The sequence below is a fragment of the Morone saxatilis genome, unplaced genomic scaffold, assembly GCF_004916995.1.
Source record: "Morone saxatilis isolate NCDOM2014 unplaced genomic scaffold, NCSU_SB_2.0 Contig14, whole genome shotgun sequence".
Classification (NCBI taxonomy): domain Eukaryota; kingdom Metazoa; phylum Chordata; class Actinopteri; family Moronidae; genus Morone; species Morone saxatilis.
This window is the reverse complement of record NW_023339696.1, coordinates 15009247-15023418: the sequence shown is the minus strand read 5'-3', so window position 1 is coordinate 15023418 and position 14172 is coordinate 15009247. Positions and strand designations below refer to the sequence as shown.

Here is a 14172-nt window from a genome sequence, read left to right as displayed (position 1 = left end):
CTGTATGTTGATTTATATTTCAATACACATATTTGAACCAGGCAGATGAGGACTTACCCAGTTCAGTGCAACAGCCTTTGTACTTGACAATGTTGTTGTGATCAAGGGACTTCAGGATCTCAATCTCCTTCATCCAGCTCTCCACATGACCAGTCTCTTGTTTCAAAGCCTTCACTGCCACAAGCTCTCCTGTCCCATCATTGGCCGGGTCATACAAGTAGAGAGTCACCTTTCCAAAGTGACCCTGGAGGCAGAACAATGTGCAGTGCATCAGTCTCTAACATACAGGCAAAAAACACTGCTGCTAATGTGTTTTTAGAACTCACCTCTCCCAAGTCACGCATCTTTTTCAGGTAGCGTTTATGGAACGTGCTAGGGACCTGGATGGGGAGAGTTTCACTTGGGGATATATCAGGATCTGTGTGCAGAAACACATCATTTAGAGGCACCAAGGTAGGTTCAAAGAAAAGCAAAAACTAAGTTGAGCAAGTGAAAAACCCACTTTTGATCATGATTTCTGTGAGCTTTCTGAGCACAGTCCGGAAAGAAGGTCTCTCCACAGGCTCGTAAGTCAAGCACATGTTGATGAATTTGGCCAGTTCCTGGGAGGATGGTGCAGCTAAACACCCCTTTTGCTGATAAAAGCGCTCTTTCTGTTTGGGGGCAAAGGTTCCAGAGTTACAATTAGATGTTAGAATGATAAAAAAAAAAGCAGGTAGAGCCAGTGGCTGTTGGAAGACAAATAAAGGGCTTACCTCAGACAATGTGCTGCCACTCATGGGAAGATCGCCGTTGTTGCAGATTTCCAGCAGTGTGGCACCAAAACTCCACTGGTCAGACGCATTGCCAATGGACGTACCGCTGTCAACACACTCAGGAGCAATCCATGGGATACGCTCAATACGCTCTGCAATGCAAAATAGCGAGAATACAAAATGAGTTCAAGTGATCTCAATCTCTGAGTGCTTTGGTTAAACTTTTTGAAGAAGAACCTCATAGAAGAGCAGGATTTAGTTAAATATGGTTCAGGTTTAAGAAGACTGAAAAACCTTCATACAAACTCACCTTTATTCAATTCATTAATTTGCTACTTCTACGCCAGAAAGATACCTACGAAAGAGTCTTAAGAGTGTGGTTTCCTATGTGTATTCAATGTTAGTAGCTGCAAAAAAATCTGAATTAATGATATCGGGTCTTTGCTCTTTTTTGCTCAAAGATTTGCATATTTTGGACAGCCTTAAAAGAGACATTGTGAGATAAAACCAGATAACAACAGGAAACAAGTCTGCTTTCAGTTTCCTATTTCCTATATCTGATTAACATAAAGCAAAAGGATACACAAAGTACAGACAACCTTACAAGAGATGTTCTTGTAAAGTGAGACTAATTAAGCGTCTGTGTAAAGGACGTTGCTGGTACTGACCGTCCCGTGAGAGGACACTCAGGGCAATTCCTGGGTCACTCAGCTTGACAAAAGGAGTAGTACCATGCTCCAGACCACGCCTTGCCACCAGAATGTTCTTTGCACAAACGTTTCCATGAACCAGCCGTTTGGTCTCCTACAATGACAAATATAGTACATGTACTCACTTTCTGGGTCGTTAAAATATGTTTAACACAAACTATTTAAGCAAATAGTTATGGAGCAAAAATGAACTTCACTTGCAGCACTTATCTTAAAGACTGGTCTGATAATAAGATTATTTAATTTCCTGCCTGCGGCTCACACTCAAAACATGGTGTCCAGTTGGAAAGCTGCACTACCTGATTCTGTTATTCAAAATAATGTACCCACTGGCCTATAGCAGGTGATTAAAGACTATTAGGAGATAAATCATACAACACTTGTAGTACTTCACTATCAATTCACCTTAATGATCTCTTAGCTGTGTTTAATTGAATTATAATATGTGGCACACAAAAAACAAAGCAGCGCTTGAACTCACAAGATAATTGAGGGCACTGGCAAGTTGTTTTGCAACAATGAATTTCCACTGAGGAGTCACTGATGCCTTTTCTTTGTGGAGGAAAACATCCAAAGGCCCAAACTCCACAAATTCTTCCACCATTATGTCTGTAAAGGTAGAAACAAGTCTGAGAGGTCCAGTCTCAAAAATGGAAACAAGTAGCACCCTCTTAAAAACAGGATAAGTGTGGTTTTGCATTTGCTTCATGAATCATAAATATGACTATAAAAACTGTAAACAGTGAAATGCGTGATGGGGAAGTAGCAAACGAGGAAGTCGTGTACCTACAACAGTACAAGTGCATTTCTGAAAATGAACAGTGTTATTGCCCTTACTTTCAGATCCTTTGACGGACACGCCATGTACAAACACCAGGTGGCTGTGGGATACCTGGCTCATCAGACTTGCGGTTTCAAAAAATGCCTTAGAAAGACAAAAGGAAGGCATATTGAGAGAGTAAACTACCACTTTTATTCTTTTGACTGTTGGTTACTGTTAATGCAAAGATCAAAAGGCTTACGAGTGCAATATCTTTGTGGCTTTGGTCTAGGATCTTGAGAACCACTTGGATCCCTTTGCGGCCAGCAGAGTTGTTGTTGAACTCGTCATCCTCGTCGCTGTCCCCTCCGCCTCGCACCAGCAGACGTCCTGAGTAGATGTTTGTTCTGGTCCCACGGCCCAAATGCTGACCCTGCTCATAAACACAACACTCAATAGTCAGTCACAGAGCTGAGAGCACAAAGCCTCTCTGGTGGAGAAGATGGTCATTTAGAGGTCGCAAGTGGGTGTCATCACCTGTACGATCTCTTTGTCCTTGATCTGGTGGAAGCGTAGCTGGGTCATGTTCAGGGACAAGGCGTCACTTTGAACGCGGTGATCAACACCTTGCCTCGTCACCAGGAGGTTGGATAGCTCTACATCACACAAACACACACCAACAAACCAATGTAAAGAGCATACAGCAGCAAAACATATCTAGAATTGAAAAGTCTAATGAACACAAACCTGCTTGTCTTGGAAAACAGCATTTTTTGACAGTAAAGCTGTCCGAACCAGACTTGAGTACAAAGGTCTTGAGGCTGTCTGTGAGCTCCTTCACGCTGGAGAATTCTCGGTCCCATCCCTCCAGGCAGAACATTGAACCATTGTAGTGAATCCGAAACTGCTTGTGGCTTGGCGTCGATCCATTCTAATGACCCACATGTACATATAAACACAGTGGCTGAAAAATTTCACCATCACTGCACTGCACTGCAATCACTTCCAGAGAAGAGTGTGGGTGTTGACTTACCTCATTTTTGTTTAGGACAGCTAGGATGATGCGGTGATAGTCGAGTGCACTCCAACGTACGAGGAAAGCTCCATCCTCTGCCGCCTCCTTTTTAAGCTTCAGTAGCACAAAATCATCACTGAAAACAAACCAACAGAGTTATGATATAACACACTGTGTTTCTCCATAGCTTCTCTGCATCTGTATGTGCATGCGTAAGAGGAGAAAACTCACTGCATAGGTCCATGTAGTCCATTTGCTTCACTCAGCACTACCCTTGGGGGAGCCACTTCATGACAAAGATAGTGGTGGGCGTCTGCAGTCAGCCGGTAGTATCCATCTAGGAGGGAGATGAAGGAACGGGCCTCCTGGCTGGAGTTCATGTGAACCTCCTACATACACATACAGAAACACCACTAGCTTACAATCAGAGCTCCCACCTACAGACACATACAAATTCAAAACATAATAAAATGCCTGAAGCATACCAAAACCAAAAGCTCTTATAGTCAAAAACATATAGAATTGGAGAATATGAGAATCTGGGCATACATAAGTTCTGTACAGTCTATTCCGACACTTTAAAGACTGAACAATCTGCTCAGTAGAATGAGTAATGTACAGTATATCAATTGGACTAATGTACCACAAGGACATTAATCAATTAAATGATATATTATGGATTGAGGCTTTTACATAAAAGCTTAAACAAGTGCTCTCACCATGCAGTGATTGTCCTGAGTGCTAATGCACACATTAGCTCCAGTGATGGCTATGTGAGTTATTTCAGGGAAATCACAGAAGGAGGTCCATTTATCGGGAGTGTTTGCATTCGGTTGGCTGGACTCTTGTTTTGTTTTCCTCAAGTAGCTCAGATGGTCATTCCTGAAGTAAGAGTTAGCCTGCGCCTAGGTGAAGAGACGGAATGAGCAAAAAGTCCACACTAGCAGAATACCCAACATGCCACAGAATCAAACCATCAGAAGCTTGAAATTGCACTTTGACTAACCTTCTGACCGGACACCTTCCTCCACTGAATCCCCTTGGTGCCGGACACCATTATTTCATGTGTGGTGGGAGCTATGAAGCTGTCTTTCGAGACACCCTGCGCATGAGTGGTGTTGGAGTAAGAACTACTTCCATCCCCGTCCTCTCTCAGCTCAAGGTGGGATACGGGAAAGGTCTCTATGCCAAAACATGGTGCCAAGTGTTCGAGAGTAGAGATGTACTTATACATGATCTCCTGGGTGCCCAGCCGCCCTTTATCCACAGTGTGCTGCTGGAAGGTCCGCACAAAGTCTGCAAACACCCGCCGGATCCTGATTTTTGTGAGGAAGTTATCTTTAGAAATGTGTTTGGCGAAAGACCTTGGAATGCAGCGTAAGAAGCTGGGGAAAAACAGGGGAGATATTTTAATGTTACCTGGATCCAGTGGTTAAATTAGATATAAAGACGCTTTGATGATCCTGAGAAGAAACTGGATTGTCACAGTAGCAGAAAATAGGATAGAGATAACAAACAACCCCATTACATACAAATACATATCTATCCTAGGGACATATTCAAATTAATATAGAATATTTAATACCTTTGTTGACAAATTTACAGATTTAACTGCAATTAGTCACTGTTACTATTTCACAATTTTAGCTGTACAGACAATTAAATAGTAACAGCTTAAACAGCATGTGCCTCGACTGTATTATATTCATTCCTTTCCAAACTAATTACCTGATTTTTTTGGCAACATCTTGTAAGGTACTGCCTGTTTGCATTGCCTGATGTGAGAGGTGAAGTACAGCCATCCCTAAACTCTCATTTTTGAAGCGACTCAGTTCCTCCTCTGACTGAACGTCTTCCATCTGCACTACTTCGTTCACAAATTCATATTTAGCCTTTTGGAGACACAAGAAGCGAAACGGGTTAGCTACTGTTCTACTGAGAGCACACAAAAAATGCATTCAATTAATTCACCATAAACACAATGTTAAACACAAACCTGGGAGAATAAGTACTCTAAGGCAGCGATTTCAAGCAGAGGGGCTGCCCCTTGCTCTGTCCCAGATCTGAGAGCATAACGGGATACATTTGGCTCCTTATTTAGTCCGTGCCAATTCCGAAAGTAATACCTAGGTACAATGACAGCAGACAACCAATGTAAATATGCTCAGTGTGTTTCATCTACCTTGCTAATATTAATAATAATAATAATGTCACCAACTAACCTCATACAGTAGTATAGTACGAGGCTGGAGTTGTCCTCTGGACTGAAAACGTGGTTTGGACTGTACCAGCAGTGTGTTTGTGGATTGTACAGAGCAAACAATATATGGCAAAGAGGAGTTATCCCTGGGGAATAAACACAGAGTGTTACACACACAGACACACACAGACACCCTACCAGCAGGCTAAAATACCACATGAAAAGAAGGTCTGTGTGGGTGAATTTGGTCAGGGTTGTCACTCTCACCTACAGCCTCTGCTGCAGAGATACACAGATCCTCTGCTGTCACCTCTCCATTTGTGTGGGGCAGATATCTTTCCCCTTCCTTTGTCCAGAAGAGGTAAACATGGGTGCCCGGACCCTGAGGAGGGTCTGACAGGCCCGGAAATGGCCCTGGCCTTGAACGCGTGGACCACCCACTTGTAGACATGGTGGGGACAGCCAAAATCTCTGACACACATTTAAACAACAGTATATGATTATTCAGCTGTTGCACTGGACGGAATCACGTTACGCACAAGGCCTACGTAAACACAAACGTAAGAGCCATTTTAAAAGCGAAACATTGCGCTTTACTTAAATAATATTCAGTATTTCTCATTTTACCATTTCAACACGGTTTTTACTATAGAAAACTGAGTTTGTACGTTAACAAATGACCAAAACATATGGAATAACTTACAAATATTTAGCAATCGGATCAATTTGCCGAAAGGCCTTCCGGGAATTACACGGTGTCTAACTTATTGTTTACGTTACACAATACTCGATAACGCTGTACAACACAACTACCACTCAATAAATGCCCCCAAAAACACGGGTCTTCATATATAACACAGTGAAGCCTGCCACGACAAGAAAACATATAAACATTATTTGCATATCAGAATAACTTAGTAACGTGTATCACCATTAAGTAACGTTACCTTACCATTTAACGCCAACCTTTTGAAGGTGTGAGCCGACATAAGAAGAACCTAACACGCACAGATGAAGTGACAGTCAGGCTCCATTATCTTGCGGACGGATTTCCCCCCCCTCCGCCTACACTCGGATTCTCATGAACTATATGACACAACAGACGGCTGCTTCCCGAAACCAACATGGTCACTCCCTCCTGCCGCGTACAGGCACGCACACAAGCACGGACCTTTCAAAATAAACGTCAGGGACGAAAAAATGATTTGATGCAAGTTACACGAAGAGAAGTGACAGTACATTGCTTTCTTTTCTTTATTCCCTTTTCTACTATACTAATTATGCAACAAATTTAATATACACTTCATCATGCATCATCCAGGGCGGATCTAGAGGGGTTGCATGGTCTGCCACCTTTGCACCATTGGTGTGGACTTCTGCACGGTGTTTGAGGGGACTAGAGATAACATAACACGTATTTTTATAGTTCCTTCATGCCTCAACCTGAAAATTCCACATTACTCCGTAATACATAGTGTTTTCAGTTTGTAAGTAAAGAAAATAGTTTTTTTTTTTACCTCCCTTCCTATATAGAGTTACTAGTTCCTCTGTAGAGTAATATTACATAAGAAACATATATGGTACATTAAGAAAAAGCATATATACATCAATGGGAGTGGATATAACACAAAACACAATGAGTACTTTTAAGTATGTAAGTATTGCTACTTTTCATTGAGGATTTGAATACTTCTTCCACCACTAAATGCTTATCATGCATCATGTGATACAGTATATTCAAACCTGACATGAAATGTCCGCTGTGTCACTTAGTAGGGTCTTTTGTGAGAATGTTACATGTTAAGAAAGTAAAATTATTATTATCACCCTTATCATAACACTCTTACCACAAGGCCACAGGAAACTGCTGAAATAATCGTGATAAAAAGTCCCTATTTCAACAGAGAACACGAGCTGGTTAGTCCCGAGCCTGGAAAACACGGTGGCACCATAACAGCCTATGATAAAACATTTACGGTCATTTTCAAATGATGAGTAAGTAACAGTAGTAGTAGTAGTAGTTTTCATGTCACGTTATGGGTCTTCTGTTTATCACTTTATCATTTTAACTGGACTTTTTTTTTTTTGCTGTTGTTTGCTATCCGTTGTTAGTGTTATGTCAACTTTGGCTGTTTTTTTTACTTCTTCCTTTTGTCTTGACTAAACTGAGGTCCTTCATAATTTAGTTTGTTTGCAATGAAAGGTAATCCTGGTATTACAGTCAGGTTTTTTCCATAATAGCCTCTGGCAGTATATATTGAACAGTGTTATTGAGTGAAGATCAAGTCAACTAATGCATTTGTATAAACTGTTTCACCCAGGTATTGTTTATTTGTATATGCAGATCAGATCTCAAGCAAAATGCTCAACTACGTACCTCACCTTCAAAATAAAAGCACTGAAAGTGCAAGTATAGAATCCAACCACACCTATGCAGCACTTTCAGACACTGAGTCATGTGATCAATCATTCTTTAGGACCTTTTATCACTTCATTGGTTTCTAATTTGGCCATGGAGGGAACAAGTGGTCCATGTAAACCACCCTCAAGCCCTACAAAGCTCACCCTTACGACTCTTATGGAGAATTAGCAAATCATCCAATTGACTGCTTTTTGTCTATAATTATTATTATTATTGTCTTACAATGTTTATTGTATACATGTATACTGTGATGTACTGAAGTCTATAGCATGTATATTTACTACCTCCAAATGTATGTCATTTGGAAATAGCAAATGCTTCATTAGAAACATCAAGCACAGATGTACTCACTCCATATTACAGCGTTGTGGTTACCACCACTACAGGTCTGGCAGGTGGATCATTTCCTTGTCATGTGATCTTGTTTACCTTTAACCTCATGATTTGAAGAGCATATCACTCACATATTAAGGTTTTAGACACAACCACAACACCTTGGTCTTGATTAGTTGGATATAATTCAACCTTTAGTTAAGCAAGTTTGTAGAAAATATCACTTTGGGGAAATAACCATCTGAATACATTGGTTGCTCACGCCCTAAAAAGTCAAACAAAACTCTTAAATTCAGAAATGACAAAGAAAAAAAAATGATATATGCACAACCTGAAAATGTATTGTTTTTCAACTATAACAGCACAAATGAAACAGGCAGGCACGTGTACATATGCACACCCACACAAACTGACAGGTGTATACAAATAAATTTAGGAATACACCTTTGGTGATGTCCAAACAAAATTAAAGACCTAAACACAAACAGATGTTTCTTGTCCAAGCAGGAGATACTGATGCAACTGAGCAGTTAGTTGAAGGCTAATCCCTTAAGTCTCAGCTAAATATTTTAGAGACGTTATTTCATTGTTCCTTGATTGGCAAACTAGTCATACACATAGTGAAGTTGCAATACAGTGGGTAAGTACATTTGCAGAAATAACAAATCATAGAATCATTGTTGGTCATTCCTTTTTAGTTTCTTCCTGATCCTGTTTCACCTCTTCATAGGTACCATCTTCCTCTTTTTCATCCCCATCGTCTGTCTTGGAGTTGGGGACCCAGAGCCCCGAATCTATGCACCTCTTCATGTGAGCCTTCGCCTCCTAAATCGTGTTAAGACAATCAAATTTATTCAACGGTATAACAAAAACACACAGATAAATGCACATTGACCGAAATATGACTCAAGTAGACTTTATTGGTCAACACAGTCTGAACAAAGTAAAAACAAAAGTATTCTTAACAAAGAAACCTACCGTTGGGTCCATTTTGCTAATAACTTCTTGTAACATTGAAATGTCCTTCTCATCAAAGCATTTCTGCATCTCCTGCAATTTAGAACACACTCTGTAAGGGATTTTAAACTAACAAAAGAAGATAAAAAGAGTGCTGAGGCTTCATGAAAACAAAAGAACTCACGGCTGGCAGGGACTCGTACACTTCAACAGGATCGAGTCCTCCAGGTCCTATGCGCTTTTGTCGCTCCTCCTCCTCATATTCCTTCATGGCCTTTTCTATGCGGATCTTCGCTCTGCCCCGAACGCGCTCCTTAAATGACTCCAGTTCATCATTGAAAGCTTCTTGGTACTGCTGATCCGCGGTCTGTGAGGTGACACATCATTTGGTGTGTTGGTGGTCATACAAATGAGCATTTAAGTGAATATTCCAATTAGTATTTGCATTTAATATTTGCATTTAATAGGAATTCAAGAACTTAAAAGGGTAACATAACCTCATTTTTAACCCTTGACTTGTGACCAGACCCAATCCCATTAGTGATACTCAGTGTGGTCAGAGGTAAAACAGGCAGGGCAGTAAAACACTTCTTTTCAATCTGGTGTTCGGTCACTCTTAAACCTGTGTCTGGGTTAACCAAAGACTAAGTGAAAAAAGTCCCTGCTCTGGAGGTAGTACTTTCCAATGATTCAGAAACTTCTTACTTCCTCTGTTTCTTTCATGGCTCCTGGGATTTTTTGGTCAAAAAGGGCTATAGGTTATTTCATTAGATTCTGTAACATCCAAACACACTTAGTCACCTTAATCTTGGCAAAAAATTGACGAAAGCAACCGCGGGGGTCCACCTTGAGGCTTTTTGCCAACTCTAGAATGAACTGCATGACGATGGTCTGATGAGCCACCTGCCCCATCAATGCGTGTTTCTAGAAAAAAGGGAAGCATTTTTAAAATAACGTCAACATTTCAAAAGAACACAATGGCTGTGTGAAGAAAGCAAGTTGTGGCAAATGAAGAAGATTCCTCAGTTAAACCCAAACAAACTAACTTTAGTATATTTTAACCTTAAAATACATGCAACGTATGGAATGGAAAGAACAAAATGTTGAAAAATAAATTCCGTTTTGTAGCATTTACCTCCTCAACTTCAAGGTCAATGCACATGATGACCAGGTAGTTGGCAGTCTCTTCACAAACTAGATGAGGGTTGTCAGAGAGGTACTTTTGACTGTCATCCCAACGTCGCAACATGCCTGCAGTAAAGACAGCAATTAAGGACAGTCGCCACTTTCAAATATCAATACCCTGTAACATGCAGTAAATAACAATCGGGAATGGATGTCAATAATCCTTACCAAAATGTTTGATCTGCTTCTCATATTTCTCCACAAAGGTTTTATGCTTTTTCTCCTTCTCTTCTTCTGTCTCTTCAGTAGAATCAGGGTTGATATTAACAATGCTCTATGGAGGACAGTTTGAGAGAATAATGATTACTTGATTCCTTTATATTCCTTATATTAACTTATCTATATATGAAAGCTGCATTATTAGACTTCAAGCAAATCCTGTGTAAAATTTGAAGAAACGATTTCAGGTTACATTTTAAAGTGAATTAGTCCCTCTGTATTTGTGTGACACACTGCTAATTCCTCCAACTACATATCCATTTCCAAGTCATCCACTTTTAAATAATAAATTACACATGCACAAAACATGCAGTGCTACTGCAAATAGCAACTAATACTACTTCACTAATGCAAATGTATCTGCTGTTTTTGTAACATAAACAATGCATATAAATACAGATTTAGTCACAAACCCAATGTACTGTTATTCTGCTATTGAGAACGTGAACCTTGCAAGACATCGCCTATGAACCGTCTAGAATCATTAGGGTCCTCCAAGAAAAACAGTCAGTGTATTGTACCATGTACTGACTTGATAGCCAGAACTGAAGTATTGGGAAAATGTAGGGTGAACACAAAACTGTCTCCCTGAGCATGTTGTAAACTGACCATGTTCATTGTAATAAAGAAATATGTGGCTGAACTCAACAGTGTGGCTCATTTATGTGTATTTGGACAAAAAGGCTATATCCTGCTTTGCCTATAATGATGTTACTTCTTACCAGGATAAATTCATGGTTGGCTTTGTTCTCTTTAGGGAATTGGCTGATAATAAAATGATAAAAAATAATACCGGTGCTATGCTAAAACAACTGATTTACGTTTGTATTATTACAATCTTCTAAATAACTTGGTGAACATGGCAGCTGAAAAATATCTTCAGGTGAAAAAATATCACCATACTATACAAATTCAAAAGCTGTTCATGTTTTTTTAATGTCTACTACAGCTCCACCAATGACAGATCTTTGAGTTCAAACAATCTGATAACAATATATCTGCAAATAGATTTTTTTAACATGATAAAATTGATAAAATAATCAACCTTGATGCAGCCAGATCCTTAGATCATTTCTAATTGGGACCATAACTAAACGCAAAAATCAACTTGACAGTGATCTCTGGTGAACAGAGTATGTGATAGAGACCCTGTTTATAAATGACCTCAAACCTAGTTTGGTATTTCTATACTGCAACTACGAATCTATCTGCAATGTGCTAATATTGGCCAAGATATCCGCCTGGCCGACATCTAACGTGTACCAATAAGCAAGGCAACATCATTCACAGTCGTAGAATGTGAAGTCTCTTGCTTTTCTGAACTAAAAACACACACAATGAAGAGTGGGTCCACAACCCACTGTTTTCTAGCAGCCCCCTTTAGCTGATTCACCTTGCTGAAACCATCCTTGCTGAGTGTGTCGACATTCCACGGCATCTTCTTCTCTTCCCGGTTGTGTTCATCTATCTTCTTCTCCCACTCCCGTTCCTCTTTTTTCAGCTTCTTCTCCTCAGCTTGGGCTTTGATCAGCTCTGCTTTGGCATCATCCGCTGTTGAAATGCTTAGCTCTTGTACTTTCTTCTGTGCCTCTGCCACCCTACGCCGGCATTCACGAAGTGTCTTGTTCATGTCTTCACCTCTTTTCTGGAAATCTTCCATACGCTCCACACGTGCCTGAAGCACAAACATCCGTCACAACCACAGTTGTTTCATCTCCACCACAGTCTTTAACTGGGTATCTTTTATACCAATCAGAAATACTTTATTAATCCCAGGGGGGAATTTACTTTTTCATTACATATACTCCAGATGTAATAGACATACAATGTATTAAGAATATAGCCATACAATATATCTAGAATATAAAGGTTTAAAATGTAGTTTAAAGTCTTTCAAATGTGCAAAATGTGCANNAATTAACATTTAGTGTGCAGTAATCAGAATCAGACATACTTTAATAATTCCAGGGGGAAATTACTTTCGTTACATACTCCATATGAAATAGACATACATGTATTAAGAATATACAGTATAATTTAAAGTCACACTTTCAAATGTGCAAAAATGTCAAGTGTAAAGTGACCATGTGTACAGTATCCATGTGTAAGTGTCCATATGTACAATATATAATATATAATATACAATAGGTTGCATTAACAGAGCCATAGTCTTTAACCATGGTCCTCCACCCTCTACCACTTGCTTTCTCTAGCACAGGAAACACTGTCCTGCTAACAGATACAGTGCAATGTGCCCCATTTATACTACATATAAACATCACGTATGGTATACCTGGTGTCTCCATCTGAAGAGGCTGGGTGTGTCGATGTTAGGGTGGGTGTCATCTTCATCGTCTGACACCTCAATGTGGTCCCACACGCTGTAATCTATCCTGGACATGATGCCAGCAAGAACCTAACGCAAACAACGTTAGCTTGGAATATGACTCGGCTAAGTTAGTGGGCTAAACGAAGCAAACCCGAATTTCCAATCAGAAAAAAAGCATGTAACGCAAATAAAAAAAACAACAACCCCCGCTGATGTTTTCAGAGACGTGTACTCGTTGTTCAATGCAGCGGCTGGTTGTGCTGTGGCCAGACAAACACAAATAAACCTACCTAGCGAGCGCTAGCGAGAAACTGCTACACAATTCTCGAAAGATTTGCTGCTGCAAATTTCCGCTTGACGTCAGCGCGTCATTGCGTCACAAGGACGTACGACGCCGGAAGGCCTACAAGACGAGCGTCGCCATCACGTCATGTGTTTGCCTCCATCAACCGTTTATCAACCTGTAATATTTAAACATTGTTGTTGTTTTTTTACACATTTACCGAAGTAAACATGTGTTTTTTTTTTTTGTTAATTATGTAAAAAATATGTTTAGTTTGATTTTACGTTTTCATATCCATTAATATATTTTAACTTTTTCAAAATGTTTTTTCTTAATATCTTTTTTATGTTTTCTAAAACCTCCCTGGACATATGTAAATATGGTTTGCTTGTGTAGAAATGCAGTGTTAAAAATAAAGTTCACTATTCTTTATTCAGTAAACTGTTGTAGATATATAGAAAACATCTTTTGTTTATTCTAATATATTATTCACTCTTTAGATAGTTATGAGGATAAAATGATTGACAACACTTATTTGTTAATTCTTTTTTTTTTTTTTAAAGGTAATGACAAATGCACATCTAAATATAAATGTATGTTTTCTCTGCAAGGGATTTGCCCTCAAACTACTCCATAGTGCAATAGTAAAAATTCTTCAAACTGTGTGTGTGTGTGTGCAGTCTGATAGGCCATTCATGCAAGTCTGTTGCATGAAATACATGAATACATAAGTATGTTTATAGTAAGTCAAATATTTGAATAAAGTCAACCTTTCCTTTTTCCTCAAGTTTATTTAATTTTATTTTGAAATGTGGAAGATGAAAAAGATTCGAGGACAACACATTAACAAACAAATGATTACACAATCAATAGGCAACATTTCTTGTTTAGGCACCAGTTCAGCAAGCTTCTTTCTGGACTAATACAAAAGTTGCTCTGGGCTGACATACAGCAATCACACAGAGGGAACTTCACTGTAGAGTTATGTTAAGTTAATCTCACAA

At 39.5% G+C, this 14172-nt stretch overlaps 2 protein-coding genes across 2 annotated transcripts in view; both read right to left on the bottom strand.

Annotated features, from left to right (window-relative positions):
• Positions 1–6572, bottom strand: part of tyk2 (tyrosine kinase 2) — a 9395-nt gene extending 2823 nt beyond the window's left edge. The window contains exons 1-19 of the mRNA XM_035655080.1: positions 6393–6572; positions 5708–5911; positions 5463–5586; positions 5237–5366; positions 4969–5132; positions 4247–4625; positions 3960–4145; positions 3472–3629; positions 3259–3376; positions 2973–3156; positions 2763–2881; positions 2488–2658; positions 2303–2390; positions 1947–2074; positions 1424–1559; positions 756–907; positions 503–653; positions 327–418; positions 58–244 (exon numbers count right to left, since the gene is read on the bottom strand). Of these exons, the coding sequence (XP_035510973.1) occupies positions 58–244; positions 327–418; positions 503–653; positions 756–907; positions 1424–1559; positions 1947–2074; positions 2303–2390; positions 2488–2658; positions 2763–2881; positions 2973–3156; positions 3259–3376; positions 3472–3629; positions 3960–4145; positions 4247–4625; positions 4969–5132; positions 5237–5366; positions 5463–5586; positions 5708–5911; positions 6393–6429 (2908 nt within the window). The 5' untranslated portion in view covers positions 6430–6572. The remainder of the gene's footprint in view (positions 1–57; positions 245–326; positions 419–502; positions 654–755; positions 908–1423; positions 1560–1946; positions 2075–2302; positions 2391–2487; positions 2659–2762; positions 2882–2972; positions 3157–3258; positions 3377–3471; positions 3630–3959; positions 4146–4246; positions 4626–4968; positions 5133–5236; positions 5367–5462; positions 5587–5707; positions 5912–6392) is intronic.
• A 1789-nt stretch (positions 6573–8361) lies between these two features.
• On the bottom strand, positions 8362–13248 carry LOC118323330 (hsp90 co-chaperone Cdc37). The gene is made up of 8 exons (XM_035655279.1): positions 12850–13248; positions 11950–12231; positions 10506–10611; positions 10288–10403; positions 9954–10076; positions 9337–9519; positions 9174–9245; positions 8362–9020 (listed from the first exon to the last, which is right to left on the bottom strand). The coding sequence occupies exons 1-8, from the start codon at positions 12955–12957 to the stop codon at positions 8880–8882; spliced, it is 1131 nt and encodes a 376-aa protein (XP_035511172.1). The 5' UTR covers positions 12958–13248; the 3' UTR covers positions 8362–8879.
• Positions 13249–14172: the final 924 nt, after the last annotated feature.

Bases quoted from the DNA above. Each gene is read 5' to 3' on its own strand.
- LOC118323330 (XM_035655279.1), bottom strand. From the start codon at position 12,957: ATGTCCAGGATAGATTACAGCGTGTGGGACCACATTGAGGTGTCAGAC. The intron at 12,232-12,849 runs GTATACCATACG...TTTGTGCTTCAG, and splicing joins TCTTCAGATGGAGACACCAG to GCACGTGTGGAGCGTATGGA. The intron at 10,404-10,505 runs GTAAGGATTATT...TCTTTACTGCAG, and splicing joins GAAGCAGATCAAACATTTTG to GCATGTTGCGACGTTGGGAT.